This window comes from Mytilus edulis, chromosome 3 (assembly GCF_963676685.1).
Source record: "Mytilus edulis chromosome 3, xbMytEdul2.2, whole genome shotgun sequence".
NCBI lineage: Eukaryota > Metazoa > Mollusca > Bivalvia > Mytilida > Mytilidae > Mytilus > Mytilus edulis.
In genome coordinates this window covers 85,768,225-85,786,862 of record NC_092346.1, presented here as the reverse complement: position 1 = coordinate 85,786,862, position 18,638 = coordinate 85,768,225, and the positions used below count along the sequence as shown (strand labels likewise).

General features: G+C 30.7%; 1 protein-coding gene across 5 annotated transcripts in view; it reads right to left on the bottom strand.

Moving 5' to 3' along the window:
• LOC139514603 (cytosolic phospholipase A2-like) overlaps positions 1–18,638 on the bottom strand; it is a 104,608-nt gene that overhangs the window by 50,151 nt on the left and 35,819 nt on the right. For 3 of the 5 annotated variants that reach the window (XR_011662641.1, XM_071304017.1, XM_071304016.1), the window contains one exon: positions 14,383–17,497. The exons of 1 other annotated variant lie outside the window; for it this stretch is intronic. Coding sequence is in view for 2 of the 4 variants with exons in the window: in XM_071304017.1 (XP_071160118.1) it covers positions 17,268–17,497 (230 nt within the window). In the remaining 2 variants the exon portion in view is untranslated. Of the gene's footprint in view, positions 1–7,635; positions 7,717–14,382; positions 17,498–18,638 lie in introns of those variants that run through there. One more of the 5 variants, XM_071304018.1, reaches the window with a different exon arrangement.

Below are 18,638 nucleotides of genomic sequence, written 5' to 3'. Positions count from 1 at the left end.
AATATACTCAAAATTCCAAATCTTATCCTTAAGCTTTTGGCTAATAAATATGTCAACCTCATTAAAACCAGGCAACATTAGAGGTTCATCAAAAACTGCATTAACCTCACCTAAGGCAGCTAATTGAGGCGCATTCTCTTGCGTGTCTACATCTGGGTGCAAGGTAACTAATTGTGGTTCATCAACCCAGTACGTTGTTTTAAATAAACTTAATACATTTGAATGCATTAAACAACTAACGTTGGTTACACAACATAATTAAAACAAGTACAATGTGTTCCTCTTAACAAAATAAAACAGTGTTATATAAACGGTGAGTTAATTATATTACCAAGCTTATTTAAAGTCATAAGAAACCTCAAATTAAAAAAAAATATGCATATGTTTTTTATAACTAAATGGATAGTTTTCATTATACAACTTATGTACATATACTTTTTTCTGAGGAAAATTCTTTAATTTGTCCACATTTAGAAGAAGTTTACTTATTTTTAATTGCTTGCTTCCAGGAAGCAATTCGCCGACATATTTTCCGTATGCATAGTGACCCGAGCGTAACCCTCCTCGTAAAAATCCGGTAATCGCAATACGCATGGATCTGTATTGAAATAAACAAATATCTGAGTATACATGTTAAACACGTGCTCAATACCCATGCTTTTTGTGATTTGTTTACTATAAGGTGACAATCGTTAAAACTCGGCTTCAAAACACGGCATTTAATGAGCAGCCATATTTTTTAAAACATAACAAACAGAGAGAAAAAAAAATGACGATTATAGGATATATTTGCGAAAATAATGATAAAATCGTGCACAGAGGACTAAGTTTATGATATATACATGCATTGGTTCAAGAATTGGATAAACATTATTTTTCACCACTCGCTCGTTTCATATGACTTTAATTATCCGCGAATTTAAAACTCAATAAAAGATGTAACGTATAACAAAATTAAACATTAGCGGGCATGTAAATGTTAACACGGCTTACACTACACATGTAATTACCCGTTTATGAATATCGCTCATACATTACAATCAAAACAAAGATATGACCTGTATTAAAGCATTTTAATTTTAATGCTAGTCAATGGTTAATATATGTGTGCACAAATGTAACTTAACTATTAAATAATAGTTTAATCAGTATAAATGCTATCCAAGTAAGCGATAAATTGAATTAATGAATCAAACAAATTGCAAGAAACAACTTTCAAATAAAATTAAATCATTATTTTACAAATTACAGAAATACAATCATTCGGAAAATTCAACTGCAATAACTATAGCTATTTATCAATAAAACATATGTACTTATCTTATATCTGAATCCGCCTATCCTTTTTGTGTTCCTTCAGTTCAAATCACGCAATGAACATATATATATTATATGGAAGTGTTTAATGACCTTGACTGGCTTTTTAACCCTCGCAAGGTCGGCTCGGTGCCGGCAGGCGTTTGGTGAGCTTTATCATATTTTGATGCGTAGGGTCAGGAACAGATGAGGACGCCATATGTAGACCGCCATCTTGATTTTGGTGAGTTGTTTTTCTTTTGTTGACTATTTTGATGTTTCTTTTACTTCACAATGGCTGCTTTCAGGGCCAGTTTGGTCAACTTGGCAGCCCGCTTACCTCGATGATGGAGTACTGGTAGACGAGTCGTGGACGTTGTGCTAAAGATGACAGGAAGCGTTATCAGGACCCAAGCCGTTAGGCAGTGAAATGAAGGTCAATCATCTAACACCTAGGATACGGCAGCCCTCGGACGTTATTCGGCATAACACTCCCCCATGATACAATGGGTTTTGGAGTGCATGTTAACGCGGGTACGCCTACTACTACGTCTACTGTACGGCGTTGGATTGGTTTCTGTCATCTAAAGTAGTAAGTCGTTGATCATCTAACTGTAAACCCTCATCGAAGATAGCGGGTAAAGGAGAGCTGGCCCAGCACGTCCGTTCAGCTGTAATGACTGAGACGAGACTGGATTTAATTGTGATGAATGAACAAATCAGGAAAAGCATGCAATTGTATACCAAATAAAAGCGGGAAAACCGCTTATGAAATTATGTAGATAAATAAAAGACGCTCAAGTCCTTCAAAATTAAAGAAAAATTAACTTAATTTATTAAATTGATTTAATGCTTAATCATTGAATATTATTAACATTTTTTATGTTGATATATGCAAGAAATAACATTTTTATCATCAAACTAATCTGTAATAAATGAATATGAGTTGATGTCATAACATAAGAAAATGTAAGATGCCAAAGAACCAATTAAACAAAGAACAAATGACATGGAGGTTAGTAATCATAGGTCACCAAACGACCTTAAACAATCAGCAAAATCCATATCAAAAAGCTATAAAAGGCCCAAATGCAAATGCAATACTGTTTGTTAGTACATAGGATCACGACTAAAGCATTTTATCAAACACTAACCGTAAACCAGAGATTTACTGTACAATGAACTACAATGACGTATTTATTTCTGGCATGATATTACTTCTTTTGAATTGTCTTCTTCCAGACTCACCAACAAACTTCCTTAAGTATTTGAAATATAAATAGATATTCAACAAAACCGACAAAACAATAATGATATGAATGGCACTGAAAAAAATGTAAAAACTATAAAATATTCAAGAAATACGATAAAAATGTATGTAATATATAGTGTTGTACGGTTCTTTTGTCGACAACAAATTTCCTTTGATTCTCGAAGGTTTTTCTGCATTCCGAACTTTGAGCGGTTATTGGTGTATTTTTGTTGATCAGTCAATAGTTTTCTATTTGTTTTGTAATCTGTTGTTTTTCTCTTATTTGTTTTCTTTAATTATCATGTCGTTTTTAGTTTTATATATCGACTAATAAGTTTGAATGTTCATTTGATATCGTTTACCTCCCTTTTTTTTATTTTATTATGACGGCACTTGTTTAAAACATTTGTTAGAATTTTCCAAAGTTCTAATTGGAACCATGTGAAAACTACACCCACCTGCAGAAATATTGGGATATTGAAATCAATGTCTGATCCTGTTTTCAAATATTTTTTGAAACGGAAATTATATATAAATAGATACAAAAACTCAAATCGACAACTATTTTTTAATGAACGTCAGTTTTTCAAATGGGCATCATAATCTGATGTCATTCTAAAACACAATTGCAAATCGATGGCCAATTCAATCCCCCCTTAATCAACGATTTTTATTTTTGTTCTCAAATCGACGTCTATTGTTTAGCTTCCCTAATCAGCGTCCGTTTTACGAACTGGCCACAAGATCGTCACAACTGTATTAAATATGAATAAATATCACATTCCTGATTTGATTCAGGTATTTTCCGACTGCAAATGCATGTTGTTTACATATGAGAGATTTTAAATCTTGCAGAGTCAAACTGATAAAACTTTTCACCATTTGACTGTACCGTTGGTATCTTTCGCCAGTCTTTTACACAAAGACAAGACGAAACATTTAAACTAACAAAGACTAAATTCAGAATAAATGAACAAAGTATATATACTTCTCCAATCGATAGTATGTCACTTTTTAGTAATGTGTTGGATCTCATTGTACTTCGATTAGAGGGTAAAAATATTGGACACTGAATCAAGAACGTGACGTCATATTGGACTTCGATTTAAGAAAGGGACATAGATTAGCTACATGTAGTTATTAAACCAGGTTTGATCAACATCTTCTACATGAGCAAATATATGTACCAAGTCAGAAATCTGACAGTTGTTTTTCACTCGTTTGATGTGTTTAAATTTTAATTTCCCATTTGTAATGGACTATTCAACTCGAAATTTTATTTGATTTCGGTATGTTACTTTTTTATATATCTATGATTGATTTAAACAATTTTTATCGACCAGTTGTCGTAGTGACAAGAAGAGGCGATCCTGTGAAATGACAGGGGATCACTACCGTAAACTTCTATATTAAACCGTAATGAATCATACCATATTTTCAGTATGGTATCATGGAGTTCTTTTATTCCACGTAGGACTTTCTCTTGTTTACTATACGTTTAATTAATTACAGTAAATTACTGATAACAATTTTGAGATATGTTATCCTCTGAACAAACACGGAAGTTTCACCAAAATTGCATAGTTTTAATGTGTGGTCATGCTTGTCATTTCCTCTAATTTACATAAAAGAACGTCTGTTGCTTATGTTGCCCTAGATCAATTACAATATTTATCAAATATTATAAAGGGCGGCGATTTGTATCATTTTGCTCGACCACGTTAACATTTTCCCCCTACAACCGATTTCTCTTCATACATCATTTCTTAAATCATCTAATTCTTTAATTTCTAAATTAAATGAAGAAATATTCCGACATCCTCCAATCATTCATGAGCCGCGCAATTACATAAAAATGTTATAGATACACTGTCCAAATAGAAACAAAAGTGTAATCACTGTAAATATACTTTTTGTATAAATGAAAAAAATAAAAAAAATAAGATACACTCTACACATAAATATTACAGCTGATTGTTTGATCCATATTTGTCATCATTTATTTGCGTCTTGTGTACTTTTTAAACATGCATTGAAAAAGATTTGAAATTTTAAATTTGCATTCACCTTTTTGAGAACGTACCTTCCGATTAAAGTTACTGTCTGTATTGCAAATTATAGTCAAATGTAAACACTTGAAAAAAGTCATTGTCTTAATTCACTCTCTTTCATATTTTTTTTTGCATCATTGAATGTCATTGAAATGTCAGTATACTATATCTTTTCTTGATGTGACTACATATGGTATCCGTTCCTAGAAAACCCTTTTCATTGCCAAGTTGTTAATACGTGTCAGTTTTCAAATAAAGAACCATATGATGAATTAGAACACAATGCGATAATAGATCAAAGGAAATGAAACTAGATATAGAAATTGATTATTCTTATTTTGTACGTAGAAAACCCAAGTAAGGATGAGAGAAGTAATTCAACCGTGTCCACTACAGTAGCTGACGACATGTAAAGTTTCCAAATTAATTTGTTTTCCTCAGAAAAGTATTATTTTCTAAGTGTCAACATGTTACACTTTTCAAAAATTAATACAAAAGTTTCAAGGAAGTAAATGTATAGCTACACAAGTAAACCACTGATTTATCAGTTTCTTTATAGAGAAATAAACTTGATCAATTTCAAGAGAAATCTCATTGGTCATTGAATGAAATAGGGAGTTTTGACAATAAGTTGAAAATAAAACATCCGAAAGTGCACGGTTATTCATATTTCGCTAACTTTAAAGTTGTTAACATCGTTTTATGAATCTAACGATTATCTTCCTGTATAAACATGCTATCAGATAAAATCTGCGGTTTGATTTAAGTGAGTAGTTATAAGTATATATTTAAGGAAATATTTAATAAGAGTCACTTAAAAGTTCTCAAACGCTTTGTTGATAAACTTGTGTATTAACAATTACAAATTGCCATTGATTCATCTAAAAAATCTAGAAACAGAAAAAAAATGTTTACTTTTTAACAAGATCGTAGAAAACAAATATATTTTTTGTTGAAAATAAGAATAATCAATCGATATTTCAACAGAGCTATGATAGTTCCCCTGCGGACTTACTACAAAAATAGGGAGATGTGATATGATTGCCTATGTGTCCACTTGAAACGAACGTCATGGTAGTCACAATAAAAGTCAGTTGTGTATCGGGCTAATTATTTTCATTCAGGATAGAATAATTTCATTTTGTTAAGATTATCGCAAATGTTTCATCCCGATAGGACAAAGGAACCAGATACCATATGGGTGTACGGAAGTTGATCGAAATCTGAAAAATAATGTCAAACTGTACACAAATATTTTTCGTCTGTGTCATGTTAATTATTCATGTACAAAACATAAATGTAGCCTAATTACAAAACTTCAGGGATATTTTGTCATAGTTTTCTTTAAAACGGACCATTAGATGAACATTAACTAAGTTTATCAATCCTGTAATATCATAGTATCACAATATCGGTAAGCGTTCATCATTTTCTATAAATGTCGCAGAAATGCACTCTAAATACATTTACTTTTATAAATTGTGACTTAGATGGAGAGTTGTCTCATTGGCACTCATACCACATCTTCTTATATCCAATTAAATTTAAATCCATTTAACTTTTTGCAAATTACATCAGGAGATCAACTATTTCCTCTCTTTTACAGAAAATTAAGGACATTACATAAATTTGAGGTTCTGTTGAGTTGAAAAATCACAATATAGGTTTGAAATATATTTTTTTTCCATCTAAAGAGATCAATTCCCCGTTGATTAATATCACACTTAAAGTCTTTCAATGTATACGGAATTTCACACTAAAAACAGGTTTTTTTTAGTAATTTTGACTCTTTAACAAGATTGTCCCAAATATTTCTTTAAATTGAAATAAAAAAAAAAAAAAAAAAAAAAAAATACATTAAGACTTCATTCGCAAGTCTGAGTAAAGATCATCAAATCTGTCTTATGTTCTATCCGAGATGGACTATTTTTACTTAACGCATGCTCTCAATTAGGACCTCGAAAATGATCAGAATGGTTCAAGCACTCTTTGTAATTGATCTCTCCTCCTCACCATTGTAGAGCACTGGAATATAACAACTATATTACAATTTGGGATATCACAATAATATCCGACTTTTATTAAGTTGTGTAGACTTTTGTGGAAATGAAACTGTGAATGTATTTAAATTATGCTTAGATCTCTTAATGTTACCTTTGTATACACGATGGATAAATGCTATATCTCTAACTTGGTACAGGACATTTTAAGAAAAAAATGGAGGGATTAACCTGTTTAAATGGCTAGCCAAATCGCTCGCTTTATGAAAAAAATATCGCTTAACTGACAACACTGCGTGACAAAAAAACAACAAAAACACACACAAGAACATTCAACACAGAGAAACCCATAAATACACGCAATTCTAAAACAGTTCAGTACATTAAAACAGTTCAGTACATTAAAACAGTGAAAACCATTAACTTATGTTAATAAAAAGTGTCTACCCTCTGTTAATAGAACTTATGTTAATAAAAAGTGTCTACCCTCTGTTAATAGCGTAAATTGCGAATGGTTCATTGAAAATATAAGGGTTAATAGAAAAAAGATACAAGCAAATATATGCTTTAACGATTGAGTCTTCAATGCCAATTCCCGATCGCCAGTCAAAGACACTATAATGTGTCACTTAAATAACGCATAGTATATTTTTGCTATGTCATCTGAATACAAATTTGATGGTTCGTCGACCCAGATGCCAAACCCATATCGACCAGTGGTAAATTTACATTCTGATAGATTGATTTCATCAGTACACAAAAGGTAATCCTATACAACTAACTTTCTTTGAATTATTATTAATGTTTTCTATAAAAGTGTAATTTATTACTGAAGTATATAGGTTACCAAAATATTTAAAAAAAAACTTGAACTTAACACTGCTATTAGCGCTTTTTCTCTCTGATAATAAAATTAATCATTTAAATGTCAACACCATAAAAAGGTACATGAATGCATATCAATTCAAATTTATATAAATGGATGTGTTAAACATAGAACGAACCAAATAAAAAATAAATATGTACATGCACTTACATAGTGTTTCGTTTATTCCTGTGACAATCCTCGTTGAATCAAAATTTAGATCAACCACCACATCTATATCAAGTGACATACAGGAAATTACATCTTTGGTTTCATTTTCAACGAAACAATGTATGATATAGAATTAAATTTGATTTATTTATTAAAATGAAGTAAGGATTTTACTTCGTCAAATGAAGTAAGGATTTTACTTCGTCAAATGAAGTAAGGATTTTACTTCGTCAAAATTATTCCCCGATTTTCAATCGTTAAAAGCGAAACAATTGTACGGATGATGCGCTACCAATTTAGCTCCTGAAAACTAAAAAAAAAATGTCCATTTAGCCCCATTAAGATCCTTATATGCCAGTTGCATTTAAAATTAATTCTAACATACTTTTGATTTTTTAACCCTGTATACAAATATTTCCCATTTGAAATTATAAAATTGTTTTGTGTAAACATCATGAACATTGAACGACAAAATTTCTTCCTATGTGACGTATAGATTTGCTGACGTCAGACACGCGAATAATGAATATGTTTTTAACTTGATAGATGCTTGTGTGCTTTTTTGTAAAATTGTTTGTTTTAAAATTGCAACACAGTGATGACTGCTGTACCCATATTTTGACAATTTTATTTATTATGTCTGTTTTGTTTACGCATCGTTGTCAATACATTTGCTTTTTGACCTTGAATTTTTGTCCCTAATATTTTATTAACTGTGCATTTGCATTCAGATATCGCAGATCAAATTTATTCGTTCATAGTTATTAATTTACGTTTTTTGATTGAGTTAAGTCTGCCAATTGATTTTTTATCGTGTGTTTTTCTATGTTGTGATGTTATGCTATTGTTTCAGAAAAAGGGAAAAGGTTTGGATCCATTAAAACGTTTAATCCCGCTGCAAATGTTTGCACCTGTCCTAAGTCAGGAATCTGATTTACAGTAGTTGTCGTTTGTTTATGTAATTTATACGTGTTTCTCGTTTCTCGTTTTTTTCTATATAGATTAGACCCTTGGTTTTCCCGTTTAAATGGTTTTACATTAGTAATTTTGGGGCCCTTTATAGCTTGTTGTTCGGTGTGAGCCAAGGCTCCGTGTTGAAGGCCGTACATTGACCTATTATGAATTACAATATACGTTGAGCCACAAACGTCAAAATCATTCAATCGCGTAGTGGAATTAACTATTTGTGGATTCTTATAAATTCTATATATAACTTTTGGACTAGTTTAAATCTCGGTCTATTTCTGAAATTTATTCTTACATACTTTTGATTTTTTAACCCTGTATGCTAACATTGCCTAGGTAAATTTTAAAATTGTTTGTATGCACATTGAACGACAAATCTATGTGACGTATACAATTTTCTGACGTCAGACACACACATTAATTAATTTGTTTGTAGATAGATGTTTTTGTGTTCTGTTAAGTTGTTCCTTTTAAAATTGCTATACGATGATGACTGATGTACCCATATTCTGACTATTTTATTCATTGTGTCTGTTTAGTTAACGCATCAATGTAAATATAACGGAATTTGATGAGACTGTCATCAAAGTGAGAGGGTTACCGCTATAAAACTAGGTTTAATCTACCATTTTCTACATTTGTAAATGCCTGTACCAAGTCAGGAATATGACAGTTCTTGTCCATTCGTTTTTGATGCGTTTTGTTATTTGATTTTGCCATGTGATTATCGACTTTCCGAATTGATTTTCCTCTAAGTTCAGTATTTTTGTGATTTTACTTTTTACTTTTTACTTTTTTTTTTTTTTTTTTTTTAAATTGTTATTTGGATGGAGAGTTGTCTCATTGGCACTCACCCCACATCTTCCTATATCTTATAACGGTATTTGATGATACTGAGAAGCGAGAGGTTTAGAGCTATGAAACCAGGTTCAATCCACCATTTTCGACATTTGAAAATGCCTGCACCAATTCAGGAATATGACAGTTGTCGTCCATTCGTTTGATGTGTTTTGTCATTTGATTTTGCCATGTGATTAGGGACTTTCCGATTGAATTTTCTCGGAGTTAAGTATTTTTGTGATTTTTACTTTTTATCACACACATCTATACAAATTAGCTCATATTATTATCAGTATTTACTTTACATCAAACTGGTTGATTGAATGCCTTATGTTTAATGATCCTTTCAACACGTCCGTGTTGATAGGCTAGTTATACAGTAGTTAAACTACAAATACCTTTCGGCCACACGTGCACAATTAACATCAAAGATCATAAGTATGAGAAAATAATGCTTATCCATCTAATAACCTGTTCTTGTAGATATTAACGATATCAGGGTAACTAACGGTTCATACTGTATCAGGAAGGTCATTTTAAACAGCTTTCATGAAATACATCTATATTCAAGTGTTAAAAAATAATAAAATCGATTTATTGAATTGCAGTTCGAATGTATAATCTTGTCCGTTATAGAAGGTATGGAGTTTTATGAATAGAAAAACAAGAGGCTCTCAAGAGTCTGAATCGCTCACCTGATTTTTTTTAGCCCAATTCATTCATCAATCATGATTTATGTTTTTGAGTTATAATGTGTATCAGTGTTTGCTTAAAACTGCTTCTTATTTTTTTTTTTGGTCATATATGCCTCAAAATAAATATCTAAGTTATTTAGAAAATCATCAGATATCAAAAATTGATCTTGACTTGCAATTTGTGAAGATAAAACTATATACCAATTCTGAAATCAATATTTTCAAGCATGACGGAAAAAATGTGGGCAACTTATTATTTGAGTAAATTTTCTAAGTTCAAGGACCATAACTCTGCACAAAATCTTCAGACTGAAACAAAATTCAAACTTCATCTGTAACTTGTCAAGATAAAACTATATACCAATTTTCAAATCAATATCCTCAAGTATGACAGAAAAAAGTGAAGGAAACTAGTTATTTACTTCGTAGGAAGTGGACTAAAAACTGCATTTTACTACTTTCTTCCATGAAAATAAAGGTCAAGGTCAGTTGAAACCGGCAAGAAAATATATACACCTTTAAATCATTCCATGAACCAAATATAGTTCCCAATAGCTAATAGTATCTGAACAAGAATGCACAGGCTGAAATGTTTTGATTGTTTTACTGATCATTGATTTTACGTTAAAAATCTGCAGATAAAGATTTTACTGAAAACATCATACAAACTTGGTCAGGTCAGATAAATCCTGTCAAGACAGACATAAATTTTACATTTTTGTGTATATACCAAATATAGAAGACCTATTGTTTATAGTATTTGAAAAACAGAACGAAACACAAAACTTAACATTGATTAATGTACCTATAAAATGAGGTCAAGGTCAGATGGTACCTGCCAGACAGACATCTACACCTCACAATCATTCCATACACGAAATTGAGTTGACTTGTTGCTTTAAAAGTATTTGAAAGTCAAATGCGTGAATTTTCGATTTTCAGTGTCGTCAGGGTTCAAACTTGTAATCATGCCATACGTTCATTATTTTTTTTAATACTATCCAAAAGTCGGAACACCTTATTTTCTTCCAATTTGTAAAGTGGATTATGTTGCATGATATATCATTTTATCGGGGGGAAGGGGGGGGGGAATGATATGCACCAAAGATTGGCAGTTTTTTATTTGGGTTGCTACGTGAAATAAAGAGAGGTAAATTACAGTCAAAGGGGGTGCGCTTTTTCAGATAGTAAACAATTTAATTCAGATGCATGGTATTTGTGAAATGATAAAGAATATCGTAGAAATTTACTAGAAATTTATCTAATTCATGCAATTTTCATTAAAGATATACAATATGATATACTGAAAACCGAAAAGGGGTAAAACCACCATACATTGAACAAATAAGGTAAAAGGAGGGGATGTCGGGTGAAACTATTACGAAATTTAGATTAATTTTATCTGTGGTAACAACCATTTGATTTTCAGGTGTGGCAGCTAAATTTGGTAATCACAATACTAGAATTCCAAATACCGGTTTAAAATTTTGGTTAGAATCAAAGATCTAATCTACATTTACTTTTAACTGAAACAAAAGACATGAAGGGACATGCAACCAACTAGTTTTTCAATTTCATTGTCTAGCAAAATGGCTGATTTTGTGGCATTTCTATGTTCAAACATTGTTCAAACATTGGTCTAATATTATATTGCCAAATAATATTATTATCACCTAATTGAATGTTCAAATTATTTTGCAGCTATGTTTTGTATGGAAGAAAGACTGTCATAGAATCCAACAGTTACGGATGGGCCTTTTACCTAACTGCTTAACGTCAAGATCGATGTAATATTCAAGTGCCTGATCCAGTGCAAAGTCATAGCCAGTTTTTCCTGGTAATTGTGGCAGAAAAACCCTTAGCTCTCAGCTGGGTAGTAGACAGTTTCTGGCATTCAAGGATATCAAACGGATTTTTTATGGAATGATTCTCAAGTACATATGACGACCATAACCATAGAAATGTTGAGCTATGCGGCAATTTGCAATTCCCAATATAAACTCCAAAAAGAAAAGAGCAAAGAAATGTACATCAATGAGAAACAGTCTCTGTGAATAAACTCATTGCAAAACTTAAATGTGTCATTAGTGTTGCATTATTTATCAGTAGAGATAAATAGATTACAGAAAGATTGCCCAACTGAAGGCTTATGTCGGTAATGTTATGCAAAACTTGAAGATTTCTTTAATCAATACTGTTGCCACCATTGTCAGTTAAACCACGTCTTTCAATATTTTGTTTGTGGTTTGTTTACATGTAAATTCTGAATGCTCATGTTTTAAATTTCTAATGATAAAGAAACTAAGCAACTGAGCTTTGTAGAAAGATGTCAAGATGAAATAAATTAGTTTTCCTAAAGTTTGTGCATTGCTGTTGAACTGTTATGATGCCATCTTCTTTGTTTCTTAATTTGGCAATTTCTTTCAATCCAGCATCGAAGTACGTTTTCAAAAGAACTGGCTAGGGGATTTTTAGAAATTGCTAGTCACGGAGGGAAAGGAAAGACCCACGAATGTTTATCTGTAAATTCAAATTTGAACATTAACATGTCAGATATTTTGGCATCAACGACATTTAAAATAAGGTTGCAGTTTAAATTTTAACCTAAAGTTTCATGACTTGTTTCAGCTATGTTGGGACATATTTGAAGTTTTTGTATAAAAGTATTACCAACAAAATTCATGAAATTGGGGATCATTATATTTGTAAAGAAAAAACCAGTACCCCCTTTTTTTAAAGTTAAATGGTCGTTCCCTTTTTTTCTGGAACTGCCACTGTTTATTCTTTAATATGCACGTTGAAAATTTCGCTGTGGACTTATAAATCAACACCTGCCAAAAGTTGTTGAATTTTACACAAAGAAAAAATAATGCATTTTTAATTTGACTCGGATGGATATTTTTATTTTGCACACACTCCAACATATTACATGAACTGACAATAAACATGAATCAAAGTTAGAGAAATGAGATTATTCATACCAATGAAATGCCAAATAAAACTACTCATGATTTTTGAACAAAGACAAAACTATTGCATAGTGTGTAAGTATTTCAATTTTTCATCTTTTTTTAATAGATGTGAAAATTGAAGATGCGCATACCTGTACATCATAAAAGTGCAAAGTCTTCTTTTACACACGTGGCTAATTTGAATCACATGTTTTCTAGTCCTATATTATAAGAACTTGAAGGTTCATATCATTTACAGTCAACGTTTTTATGGGATTTATTGTTACTATCAATGTTGAACCTCGAGGTTGCATTATAGTAAAAAAAAAATCCGATAAAAAACGTTGAATGTATTAAAATGATATGAACCTTTAAGGTCTTATATCATAGGACTCATGTTTTTCAAACATAATATGTTGATCATTTATATTATGATGAATTCAATAAATTTCACATTAGGTAATTTGTCAAGTACATTGATTGCATCATATCCAGTTGACCCAACGATACACTTATCGATGTGCTCGATCATACGAATTTACCGATATTCATATAGACAAAATGACAAAGTGACCCAACTTTGAAAAATTCTTGTGAGGAAACTACAGTTCGGAACACGTTAAAAATTGAATTCTAAGAAAGCTACATTATTAAGGTTTGATATTTATTTGGAAAAAAAAAGAAAAAAGAAAAATATGCAGTCAAGATTGGCAGTTTGTTATACACTTTATGTTGATTAATAAATTGTTTAATTAACAGCGTATTTGGCAACTAAAAACATCAAATACCAACAAATTCACCTTTAAGATATACTTTACTTATAGTAGTTGTATAAAAGTTATATTATGGTTTTGTGTCTTAAGAGATATTCATCCCTTTGCATATCAAATTTTATGTGTTAATTGTCTTTCCTTTTGTTTGACCTTTTCTATCTCTTAAACAGGAAGAGTGACTTTTCTATGGTTCTAATGTCACTGGAAATTCCACTGATAGTTTTAACCTTGATCATTTATGAATGAAATGAGGTCAAGGTCAGATGAACCGTGCCTGACAGACATTTTTCTTACTGCATTCCTCTCTTGTGAAAAGTTGCTTCATTGACAATCATACAACATCTTCTTTTTTATATGTAGGCCTTGCAGGTTGCAAAAAAAAACATGTCTTTCTGTTTAATTGTTTAAAAGTGGGAACGAAATATTTGTTCGACAAACAATTGAATGGATGGATATGTTAAATGCAATATAGCGTGCACTTTAAAAGTACAGATATAATATATATAAATGGACAATAATAGGTAAGCAATAATTCTTTTATTATATTAAACTGCAATAGCATAAAAATGGATTAAGAAATGTAGGACAATATTCAGTATTAAATATCAGATGATAAGAAAAACTAAATTTATTTGTGATTTTAAAATTTGATTTTGTGAAGCATGTCTTCAAAGAAGGATAAGAAGGCAATAAATATTAAGTAAAACTATTTCGAAAAATTTTAAGATTTATGCAACTTAAATGTTTGCTAAGGAGACAAAAAAAATACTTATCAATTGAAAATGATGAATATTGAATGTTTATTTGTTAGTTGTCACAAAAATACAAAATTGAAGCATGCGCACTTGTCTGCTAAAATATATATACAAAAAAACCCACACAAACTAACAAAGGACTGAAAAACATGATACTAGCATATATTCATGCTTTAACATTATATAATGATCTGTTTCATATATAATGATATAGTCCATGCAACAAAAGTATCTATAAAAAAAAATGAAAATTTAATTAAAAATAACGTTTTTGAGTCGGGGTTAGTCAGCTACTTAGTTTTCAAACAACAAGTTTATATATTGAAGGGGCTAGAAGAAAAATAAAATTATAATAGCTATGTGTGCTTGTTTTTCAAGATACATAGATATATATTGAATTTTGTTTGGAAAGTATATTTATGATACAAAACGTAATAAAATTTAGCATTAAGGATTCATAAGATAATTAACAAATTACATTTTGTATTACATGTAGATAAAAAGATTTTAAGAAAAAGAAAAATTATGAATTGTGGGCATATTCGATTCAAATTGAAAGAAACAGAACATTCTATAACTCGATAAACATTTCAAAACTTTTGCAGCTAACACCCTCAAGCAAATGCATACACATTTTCAATGGTTTTATTACATTTGAAATATGTAAATAATAATTATTTATAAATTATTTTTTACAATACAGTTAAAGAAATTTGCTTTTTGCAGTTTATATTAATTTTATCTTCAATAATATCCAAGATAATAACCAAAAACTGCAAAATTTCCTTCAAATTACCAATTAAGTGGCAGTAAACTTCGGATACAATTCATAATCTAGATACCCTAAGGAACATTAATTAAAGTTTGAAGGTATTTGGCCCAGTAGTTTCAGAGGAGAAGATTTTTTAAATAGTTTGCCACGACAGATGACAAAATTACCAATTCAGTGGCAGTAACCCAACAATAGTTTGTTAGATTTGTCTGAATATTTCAGGGCTGGTAGATCTTGACCTGTTTAACGTTTTTACCTCGTGTCAAATTTGCTCTAAATGCTTTAATTTTTGAGATATAAGCCAAACACTGCTTTTGACCCCTATGTTCTATTTTTAGCCATGGCGGCCATGTTTGCTGATGGATTTCTAATAATTTCATATATCTAAAACAGGTAAATATGACACCTTAACTCAATACAAATTTTAAATTGTCCTTGAATGGAGAAAAAAATTTGAATGTGTTGCATTAAAATACATATTATTATTAGTATCTACATACTGAATATTTGTTTAAAGCTACTTTGTGTGAAAATCTATTTAAGAAATGACAGTACTATTTTTTCTGTCTATGAAGAAATAACATCAAAAATGTGGTACACACTGAATAACCCGCGTAGCTGGCTATTTTGGAATTGTGCACCACATTTTTCATGTTATTTCGAATAGACAATATTTGAAAATATTACAGTCATCTCTTAAAAATATAATTCTAAATTCCATTTTAAACCGTAGGAAACCATGAAAACGTTGATGACGTCACGGTCACATGACAAAATTATGCCTGATAAACAAAACAACGTCAGCCAATCAGAAGACGCGTTACATCCAAAATTAAATTATATGTATATACATATATAATCAAAATTAATACACAAAAAAAAACAAAAACAAAAAAACAACATCAACCAGTCATAGTGTTTGTAATGATATTAAGCTTTTTTATTTATATATAATTACATTAGATGTATGTTTCATTATAATACGTTATTCTGATTGGCTAACTGCATATCACATGTTATTCCGTAAGCAATTGCATTAGACAATAAAATTTATCATTCATGATGACACGAGGTCCCACAATAAAGTGCACAGGTGAATTAAACAAACCTTGATAAAAATCGTGTTTTCATGATCCTAGCTAAATAATAGGGTTGTAAAAGCGTTGACCGTGCGTACATTTTTAGAATGAAGCGCTTCCGCGCTTCATACAAAATGTACTTCGGTCAACGCTTTTACACCCCAATAAAGTTACAAAAAGAAGCATTCAATTCTTAAATGTAGTGAATAATGAATTTGATGTTCCGATAAACAAATTGTTTAATCGTTCTGCATAAACTCTTTTATTTTAAACTAGCCAACAAAACAAACATTTTAACTAAATATTCGAAGTTCGTATTTCAATAAGACTTCTTTTAGAGCTTGGGGGCTACAGGATTTGGCTAAACGTCAATGTCTATAACCACATTATAAAATAACTTGTACTGCTTTTGCAAGCTAGCTCGAATAATTTCACCGAAAAATGTGTAAATGTCTAACTGTGGCATGGAAGTGAAAATCAATAATTTTATCTAATAACAGTTGTATTTCTGTGCTTGATTTGTAGTGATTATGACGTTCTCTGTTTACTTCTATAATTGTCACTAAACATATTTTGTAATTTGGCTACAGCATTAATGTTCTATCTGCAATAAAATATCAATTCATTCATTCATTCAAGATCGTTATAATCTTAACGGAATATAACCGATAACAAATAATTTTGTTTCAAATAGAAGAGGAAATGTCTCATATTTTTTTTTACTTTTAACGAAAATAAAATCAGCAAAAATACAATTATGACGGTTACATGTCCTATTCCGTACATACAAATATACAAATGTTATACAGGAGATGATATATGCCTTTGCCTTTTTCGTTTCTGTTTATTTTGGATGCTTTTTGTAATACAGTCCTTGATTTGGACAATGTTATTCAGTACTATGAACTCGGAAAGTTGTGACAATCTGTCAAAGTTTTCCTCACTGTACTGGAAGTTGGTGCAGTTGAATGTTTTATGATCATATACAGTGAAGTTAGCGAACTCCTTTTCATCTTGTTTTCGTTTGACACCTAAAGCATGAATAATAATTAATGTTTGATAACATTATTATAAATAAATTTAACCCCATAGTGCATACATATCGTATTAAGTTACTTGCACACCATGTATCAATAATGGCCAATTTAGACACGGTTTCAAACCTTGATATTATAATTTTAGCACATTTCAATTATTTAAAATAAAAATATCAGCATCTCTAAAACATGTTTTGTCTAAAAGCATGAACATACCATAATCATGTATCTTTACAATGTTTGTTAAATTGAGTACACCATTGTTTTTTAGGAACGTACATTAACTACTAATCGTTTATTGTTTTTGAACAGGGATGAAACCACAACTACTAACCGTGTTTTAAGAAAACTAAAATACGCTCACTGAACAAATATTAAATGCACAAGAAAACGGAAGAAAACAGGTGACACCCTATGATACAAAACAAGAATTGATCATTAAACTTCTAATTGACACCCTACGATACAAAACAAGAATTGATCAGTAAACTTCTAATTGACACCCTACGAAACAAGTATTGATCAGTAAACTTCTAATTGACACCCTACGATACAAAACAAAAATTGATCATTAAACTTGTAATTGACACCCTACGATACAAAAACAAAAATTAATCAGTTAACTAGTAACTGACACCCTACGATACAAAACAAGAATTGATCAGTAAACTTCTAATTGACTCCCTACGATAAAAAACAAGAATTGATCAGTAAACTTCTAATTGACACCCTATGATACAAAACAAGAATTGATCAGTAAACTTCTAATTGACACCCTACGATACAAGAATTGATCAGTAAACTTGTAATTGACACCCTATGATACCAAACAAGAATTTATCAGTAAACTTTTAATTGACACCCTACGATACAAAACAACAATAATTGATCAGTAAACTTGTAATCGACACCCTACGATACAAAACAAGAATTGATCAGTAAACTTTTAATTGACACCCTACGATACAAAACAAGAATTGATCATTAAACTTCTAATTGACACCCTATGATACAAAACAAGAATTGATCAGTAAACTTCTAATTGACACCCTATGATACAAGAATTGATCAGTAAACTTGTAATTGACACCCTATGATACAAAACAAGAATTGATCAGTAAACTTCTAATTGACA